The sequence below is a fragment of the Meleagris gallopavo genome, chromosome 11, assembly GCF_000146605.3.
Source record: "Meleagris gallopavo isolate NT-WF06-2002-E0010 breed Aviagen turkey brand Nicholas breeding stock chromosome 11, Turkey_5.1, whole genome shotgun sequence".
Taxonomy (NCBI): Eukaryota; Metazoa; Chordata; class Aves; order Galliformes; family Phasianidae; genus Meleagris; species Meleagris gallopavo.
In genome coordinates this window covers 14,564,336-14,572,980 of record NC_015021.2, presented here as the reverse complement: position 1 = coordinate 14,572,980, position 8,645 = coordinate 14,564,336, and the positions used below count along the sequence as shown (strand labels likewise).

The following is an 8,645-nucleotide window of genomic DNA, read 5'->3' as shown; positions in this document are numbered from 1 at the left end:
TAAAAAGAAAGAAAGAAAGAAAGAAAGAAAGAAAGAAAGAAAGAAAGAAAGAAAGAAAGAAAGAAAGAAAGAAAGAAAGAAAGAAAGAAAGAAAGAAAGAAAGAAAGAAAAGAAAAGCACATATTTTTGGAGAGAGAGGAGCTGCGGGGGGAGAGGGGACAGGCAGCTTGTCATGGTGCACTGGGACATGTGAACGCATGGGGTGCGTGGGGGCTGTGCGTGTGCTCGTGTTCACGTGCCTGCAGAGCGGCGTTGTTACCCTGTAGCCGGTGGGGGCTGATCAGTGCAGAGGACAGGCAGACGGACGGACGGACGGACGGACGGACAGGCAGCAGGAGGGATCCGAGCCCGGTGCACAGTGAGAGGTGATGCCGCGATCGCAGCAGCGATGGGCTCCAGCTCGGGCAGCGCCCCGCAGCCGGCGATGGGGAGAACCCAGGGGTTGCACATCTGGGAGCCCGGAGACCTCGAGCAGCCGCCGGTTCCTTCTGCGCCCTCCCTGCAGAATTCCGTCCAACTCCGGCCCCCGCGCCCGCTAGTGTCGGCAGAGCAGCGCTGATCGATGCCTCCTTCACTACGCAAATGGCAAATCAGCGCGTTGTGAAGGCTGCTGGTGGGGATGGAGACGGCCGTGCTGCCCTCCCCCGGGACTCTCTCGAGTCAATGGAGTTTATGACTTTAACGTATTTCCTCTCCCCTCCTGAAGAGCATCTCCTCCGCTGTGCCGCTTTGCCGGCGAGGTTCCAGTCCCCGGTCTGGGCTCTGGGTTTGGGGACGGGAGGAAGCCCCGGGAGCCCCTCGCTGACGGAGGAGAGCAGCAGCTGGCGGAGAGGGGCAGCGGGCTGCCGAGAGCGGAGCTCCAAGTGGAAACCAGGATTCCTTTCTCCTGCCTCTTAAGGCAGCGACGTCTCCATCCCCTCCTTTGCTCCCTCCCCGTCCGACCCCGTCTGATATAGGGGTACTGAGATCTCATCCTGCGTCCGGAGCTTCCCAGCGAGACGTAAGTCCTTCCTGGAGAGGAGGATAAATTTTCCCCTCGGCTATTTTACCTCTCAGCCCCTCTGCACGGGGAGCTGGAGCTGGGGCAATGCACGGCGCAGTCTGGGGTTGGCTTTGGGGCTGTGTCCCATGGGATAAGAGGAGAGGGGACAGCCCTGCCACGGTGTTCCCACAGGTGGGATGAAGGGGCCACAGTGGGTCAGGGAGCTGCCAGGGCTGTTTGTAGATGAGAAGCGGGGTAAGGGGAGCGTGGGGTTCCTATAGGGGGAGCTTTGGAAGATTATGGGTGCTTTCCCAAAGGAAAAGCTTTGGCTGGGGCAGAATAGGGGTGCTGAGCTGTGGTGATCGGCAGAGTCTTGTAACCCTGATGGGAAGATAGGATCGGGCTCAGGAGTAGCAGAGGGTTTGGGAGAACACCCAGTGAACTGCCACGTCTCCCGCAGCCATGAATCCCTACATCAACTGCTCCAGCCCTGAGCTCCCCCTGTCTCAGCAAGACTTCCCCATGGAGCCCCCCAGCCCCGACCTCTGCAACAGGACTCACCCTGACGCTTTATTCGACCCCAAAGACGCCAACCTGACGGAGGAGCAGCTGCGACATAAATACTTAGGGCCTCGGAGATCCAACTTCTTCATCCCTGTCTGCGTGATCTACCTGCTGATCTTTGCTGTGGGGGCAGTGGGCAACACACTCACCTGCATCGTCATCCTCCGGCACCGCTTCATGAGGACACCCACAAATTACTACCTCTTCAGTCTGGCTGTGTCTGACCTGCTGGTGCTGCTGCTGGGGATGCCGCTGGAGCTGTACGACATGTGGAGCAATTATCCCTTCCTGCTGGGGGCTGGGGGTTGTTACTTCAAGACGTTGCTCTTTGAGGCCGTCTGCTTTGCCTCCATCCTCAACGTAACAGCCCTGAGCGTGGAGCGCTACATTGCCGTGGTGCACCCACTCAAAGCTAAGTATGTGGTGACCAGAAACCACGCCAAGAGGGTCATCATCACCATCTGGGTGGTGTCAGTCATCTGCTCCATCCCCAACACGAGCATCCATGGGCTGCAACCTCTCTATGTGCCTGGCCGGGGCCGCGTGCCTGATTCGGAGATCTGCACCCTGGTGAAGCCACGCTTGACCTACAATCTCATCATCCAGATCACCACCATCGTCTTCTTCTTCCTGCCCATGGGGACTATCAGCATCCTCTACCTGCTCATTGGCCTGCAGCTCAAGAAAGAAAAGATGCTGGAGGCCCTGGGGGCCAAGTCCAGTGGCGACACCAACTACCACAGAGTCCGGGGACAGAAGGTGAAGAGGAGGCAGGTCACAAAGATGCTGTGTGAGTCTGAGACTGGGGACAGGCAAAGCCAATGAGGGTGTTGGAAGGGTGCTGGGAGGAAACTGAGGTCTCGGTAATCCTTGGTGTCATGGGGTAATCCCTAGATATACACACAACACTTGGTCATCCTGGAGGAAGGTTGTGGAGGCAAAAGCAGAGCTGGTGGCTGTGGTCCAGCGGTGGGGTCTGTGTGTGGTGGCTTACTCAGGAGAACCCTGGGTAAGAAAGGGAAAGGGGCAAGGCTGGGGTTGTGGACATTTCCTTCCCCTTGCCTAGATTCTTGTGCCCTAAACCTTGAGGTGTTGTGGTTGACTCCTATCCTACTCTATCCCATGATCATGAGGCTCTGACCTGAGGCTTGAACAAAGCACCCCTCTGTCCCACTACTCTCCCTTCCCTGTCCCTTCCCCCAGCAGCCCCTGACTGCCTCCCCAGCACTGGGGCACCAAGAATGATGGCAGAAAAGGGCATTAGGATGTTGAGCCCCATACCCCACTAACAAGAACCCCTGACTCCTCGCAGTCGTGCTGGTGGTGGTGTTTGGGATCTGCTGGGCCCCCTTCCACACCGATCGTCTCGTCTGGAGCTTCATCTCCACCTGGACTGGCCCCATGCTTCACATGTTCCAGTACGTCCACATCATTTCAGGCATCTTCTTCTACCTGAGCTCGGCCGCCAACCCCATCCTCTACAACCTGATGTCCACCCGCTTCCGTGAGATGTTCAAGGAGGTGATGTGCCACCCCGGCCAGCACCCACCAGGCTCATGCAAGCACTCACCCAGCGTCACCCACGCCACCACCCGCAGCACTGAGTGTGAGCCCATGCCCAGTGCCAATGGGCTGCCCCTCTCTGACGCTGAGGAATACGAGATGGAGGAGATGGAGGAGATAGAGGAGACGGAGGGTGGCCAGGTTGTCACACATGCCACATCCCTCTGCTGAATAGCAAGAGGACATGGAGGAACCAGAACAGCTTCCCCACCATCAGCATCAGCATCAGCATCACCACCACCACAGCATCCATCTGCAGGATGGAGGGGGGTGATGGGGCCATGCATCACCATGCTGTTCCACCAAGAGCAGGGCTGGTTCTCCAGGTGTGCTGCCAGGCTGCTCGTCTTGGCTGCTCCAGGGACGTGGCGACCATCCTTGCCTCACTATGCCCAGGTTGCATTTCATCCTCTGCGCTCAGCAGAAAAAGCCAGGACATCTTGTTGTCACAGGGGCCCCCTCATCCCCACCCTGCAAGAGCTGTTCCTCACCCAAGAATCACAAATCAGAGCCATTCTTCTTCAATTTGTGCCCTAGTCACATTCCCTGGGTCTCAGACCTGTCCCCAGTACCCCGCTATCCTCCCACGTGCTGACAACAGTAATGGGCACCGTCCCTTCACCCCCACCTGCATATCCCCACATCTTTGTGCAATAAATTTGCCGGGGAAGGTGACGATGGCAGCTCCTGCCCCTAAAGGCACCCCAAAACGTGCCACCATGCCTTGATGGCTCTCCAGGGTCTTTGCTCACTTGAGGCAGGGAAAGTGTGAGCGGGACGCACGATGCATGGGGCTGCCCCCGGAATGGAGATAATCAATCTGTCCCCAGACACGCTGCTGGGAAAATGTCACAAAATGCCACAGCAGGTGTGCAGGCAGGCTGGCTCCCCCAGGCTGGAGGGGCTGATCGATTTGCTGTCTGGGATCGATGCTGCTGCCATCCTGGTGCGCACAGGATCCTCCCATGGGATAGAATATCAGCACTCCAAAATGCCTCCCCATGGCTACCGGAGCAGGCTGAGCAGCTTCTTACACAACTTTCCCAGACCCAGTTTTCCCCCAGCCAGGACGTGTGCTCACAAACTCCCTCCTGTGCCCCACTGACTCAGCCCCAGCTCACAGCCCATCCAATTGGCAAAGCATTTCCCCTTTGGGGTCCTGTTGTGCAGATGAATGTGGGGCTGCATTAACCTCTGCCCTTCAGGATCCTCTCAGCTGCTCTCCAGATCACGTCAACATGGCAAAGTGCATCGATCTCCATTTTCTCCCCTCTCCATCTCCTATCGCTCCCGGTCCCAGGCAGCCACAGGTGGAGGTGACGGATGCCTCCTTGATGGCTGTTATTGCCCCATTATGCCTCACAAGGACACTTCACCAGATGGAAACTTCTGGGGAATGGCTTTTTAATTGGCAGTCGATAGCATTCTATTGCGCAGCGACAGCAAGCGGAGTTTCAGGTCCGTCATGCCCCAGCTTGGGGCAGTGGGGAAGTCAGGGGCCTAAACACCTTGGTGAAGGGACAGCAGAAGGTGACCCCCTTGGATTATGTCCTCAGCTGTCCCCTGGCACAGCCATGCTCCATGTGTCTCCACCACCTCTTCTTGGCTGCTCAGTTTGCTCTTTGAGATGCAGGAGGGGAAGCTGGTGGTGATGCTCCAGCAGTGTGTGTCAGGTGGTGACGCTGGGGCTGTTCAGAGGTTTGTTTTTGATTATCCCAAAGAGAATCTGAGGGCAAACCTAACTCCTCCAGCCATTGTTTTGGGACAGCACATGGGATCAACCCTGTGGCTCCATGTCACCATTCCTGCTGCAGGCTTGGCCAAGTGCTTGTATGTGTTGCACAGATATGTGGCTGGTGGTAAGGTGCTTCTGCAGGATGAATCAGAGGGATTACCCCTGCTGGGAGCTATGCACAGAGGTGATGGTTGGGACAAGCCATGAATGAGTGATGGGGTCAGGGTTTGGGGCTGCGCAGGCACCCCCACATCTCCCACCCATGCCATCAGCCGTGGATCAGATGTCCCCTGGGGCAGGATGGCCACAGTGCTAGAAGGTCCCCAAAACAACGCCTGCAATGGGTTTGCTCTGAGCTGGGGGACATATCTCTCTGTCTCCACAGTTCGGAGCACGTGCCTGGCTCAAGCTCTGCACCACCACCTTCTCTCCAAATGGTTCATTTCCCAAGAGCCGCTTCTCAAAAGTTGTCATCTGTTCTCTGAGATTTACAGCAGTGCCTTCCCAGCAGCTGATCCCATTGGAACCCACTGTGGCCAAACCCCACGTGCTCAAACCACGGCACAGCAAATCCCCCTGGCCGTGCAGCACCCCTCGATGGTGCCTCCAATTCAAAGATTTATCACCTTCGCTTGGGGATTAAAAAGAAATCCATCTGTGAGGCTGCCCCAGCCTTGTAAGGCTTTTTGTGCCGGGGTTGTTTGCAACGGCCATGGCTTTTTTTCTTTCCTTGACAGAGCCAAAACTCAGTTTTACTGCAGTTTTCCCAGACGGTTGGAGCTGTGATGGATGGCACTGGGAATGCCAGCAGATTCTTCACCACCCCTCCCCAAAAGCAGAAGGAGGGGCTGGTTTTTGCTTGCTTCAAATGGCTGTGGGTGGGGGAAAGCTCACGTGGACTGTGTTTGCAAAGCCCTTGTGGCTGGATCTGGGACTAGGACTGTGCAAATGGAGATGGAGCATCAGTGTCAGAGATGTGCTCGGATCCCATTCCTCCCAGTAGGGCCGTGGGAAGCACAGAGGGACGTCAGATACCTTCCCAGCCCTGCATGTGTGCAGGGACAACTGGCCACCAGTAGGCATCACCTGCACCTGTTCCTGCTGCAACATGGTAAGGAAGATGGAACTGGTGTCCCAGCAGCACCTGCTTTGGTTTACGAGGATAGTTTGGTTAAGAAAGGAAAGTAATGCACAATTAGCATGGATGAGAGGTGGCATGGTGGCATGTGGGGCAGCCACCTGGGGCCAAGGGGAGTGTTGTCTCCAAGGTGGGGTGGTGATGGTCACCTGGGTGGGGACAAGAGACATGGGTGCTTTGGTCCTCAGTGTGTTTCCTGCCTTCCCCTTGGCCAGTGAATGGCAAAGTAGCTCTGTGACAGGCATGTTGTACCCTGTAAGGCCACATGGTCTTCCTCATGGACCCCTCCAAGAAAAGTCCACCACAGTCACTGACGTTGTTCACGGAGCTCAGGAAGGCCCAGGCAGGATGGAGCACCTTGCATTGTGAAAAGGAAGGCTGTGATGTCCAGACTAGAAAAAGATAAAACTCATCTAATTTTCTATATAATTAGGACAGCCAAGGCACCGAAGCCAAGCAGGAACCCAAGTGCTGGCCCTGCTGTCAGGCAGTTATAGCAGCTTTAATTACAGGCCTTAATTTCTCCTTGTGTTCATTGCGGCAGCCAGGGAAATTTCATCTCCTCCTGTTGGGACAATTGAACGTGACACATTGGAGAAAGCTGTCAGAGAGGCAGAGCAGAATTCTCTCATTATCTTTCCTTTGCTGCCTGTCAGTTGCCAGCACAGCCAGAAAAAGCAAAGGGAGAAATGCAAACCCCAAATGCAAACCCCTTCTCCTGCTCCCCCACTGGCTCAGCTCTGTCCCCATGCTCAATGACCCCACCAGCACTTGGCCACTCTTCATTTCTCTTGCAATTTCCCTTCTAGTGCTTAGGTTTCCACTGGTTCTTCCTTATGTGAGTGCTTTTGGGATGCCCTGCTCCCACGTGCCATCTTCCTGCAGCTCGTTCGTTCCTTCAATACATCCTTCAGAGGGTTATGGCTGAGGCACAAAGCTGCACTAACACCACACCACCCACAGCTTGGAGCTCCTGTAACCTCACTGCAGTATGCTTTTTCGCCACTTTTCTGAAGATGAAGCTCATTTCATTCTCAGAAAGGATTTTCTAGAGGAAACGGTATCCTGAGCTCTCCATCCCAGGACGCAGACCACAAAATGTAACTTCCCAAAGCTGAACATAGCAATAAAATCTGCTAGGATGTCACTTCTTCCACTCAGGATAACTGCTTTTCCAAGGCACGGCGCACCCAGGGAGCCCATTCTCCTGGGTGAGGCAGAAAGTGACAACTGGATATAAATTATATTAGCAGGCCTTTTATTGGACAGATGCTACACAATAAGACTATGGCAAGGGACAGAGAAAGTAATGAAAGCAAACAGTGCAGCACCGTGGGGAGACAAATCAAATAAGGGTCTGACAGCATGGTCTGCACTTGTTTGCTCTGAGGGAATGGCTCTCAGCTCAGTGGGACACAACACAGCTGTGCTCAACACCAGGTTTGGGGGCTGACACTACCTCCAGCAGGAAAATCGTTGTCTCTGCATATCTGGTCCCAGAGGGCACCTTGGTCCCAAATCTGTGTCCTAGGCTGGTTCTCTTTGCTCCAGTCATGGGTTTTGGGGGTTCATTCATGAGATGACTATGGGGGCATCCCCTGGGGAACAACAGCCAATGCAGGGCTTACAGGGCCAGGTGTCACCAGACCATTTCCAGGCACTGTACTGCTTTCTGCCACACTGGTTCCTAGCTGTGCACTTTCTCTAGGGGTGGCCCTTTGCTTTGTCGGGGTCCCTCCTCCTCCACCTAAACTGTGCTTTTGCCACAAACAGAGCTGCTAAACCTGTTTTGGCCACATTACTCCACGCTGATGCTGCAGATGGCTGCAGCCCTGCCTTGGCCCTGAGGCTCCCTCTGAGCTGTGCTGCAGAGCTAACATGGAGCTTTGGTGCACCCTGGGCACTCAGGGATGGCTCCTGCAGCACGTAGAAGTTGGGAGTCTGAGTGATCATATTCCACACGTGCGTGTGACAGACACAGTGATGCCGGCAGTGTCCCTCTGTCCTAGCTCCATTCCTCCCTATGGTGTCAATCTGTCTGCAGGCTGGCAAGAGGTTCCCGGGTCCCCCTGAGCATCCAGGGGTGCCTCCTCACACCACGCATGATTTCATTCATTCAGTATCCACCTCCTTTCTTGAGGTTTTCTCCCTCAGGTGAGGAGCTTTTCTCCAGCAGCCTTGGAAGTGCAGAAGGAATACGGGGGTGAGCCTGGAGCCCCGGGGACAGGGCTGGACTCCAGTAATACCACACCGGGGGGGCAGCGCCAGGGGCTGCCCGGGACTATTTACACCCAATATTGCATGCACGGAAATAAAACCCCACAGGAATATTATCTCCCAATGAACAAATTCAGTGTCATCCATCGTGCGGACGCAGTTTATTTTTCTCCAAGGATAGGAGCACAGCTGGGGTCCTTCCAAGTCAAACATCATACCGGCAGCTGCTCACTCTCCTGCTGCAGGACTCACACTAGTGCTGCCGCAGCGCCGCAGAAGAGGAGTCGGTGCCGGAGCGGGGGGTTAATACAGGGGCTGAGGGGCACGGGCAGAGCAACAGATCCCGACCCCATAACTTAGGAACCCCTGACCCCGACCCCATAACTTAGGACCTCCCGAAAAAAACAGCAACCCCGGCTGCCCCCCCTTCTGGTACCCGAGCAGCC

The 8,645-nt window shown here is 55.5% G+C and overlaps 1 protein-coding gene across 2 annotated transcripts; it reads left to right on the top strand.

The window, feature by feature from the left end:
• Window positions 1-126: 126 nt before the first annotated feature.
• NMUR1 (neuromedin U receptor 1) lies at window positions 127-8,639 on the top strand. Of its 2 annotated transcripts, XM_010716798.3 has the most exons (3): window positions 127-1,000; window positions 1,443-2,336; window positions 2,859-8,639. In XM_010716798.3, the coding sequence occupies exons 2-3, from the start codon at window positions 1,445-1,447 to the stop codon at window positions 3,278-3,280; spliced, it is 1,314 nt and encodes a 437-aa protein (XP_010715100.1). In that variant the 5' UTR covers window positions 127-1,000; window positions 1,443-1,444; the 3' UTR covers window positions 3,281-8,639. The 2 variants fall into 2 exon arrangements, with proteins under 2 accessions (XP_010715100.1, XP_003209200.1); XM_003209152.4 differs by lacking the exon at window positions 127-1,000 and having other exon boundaries at window positions 1,237-2,336.
• Window positions 8,640-8,645: the final 6 nt, after the last annotated feature.

Coding starts and splice junctions, on each gene's coding strand:
- NMUR1 (XM_010716798.3), top strand. CDS start 1,445: ATGAATCCCTACATCAACTGCTCCAGCCCTGAGCTCCCCCTGTCTCAG. Junction 2,337..2,858: donor GCAGGTCACAAAGATGCTGT/GTGAGTCTGAGA, acceptor GACTCCTCGCAG/TCGTGCTGGTGGTGGTGTTT.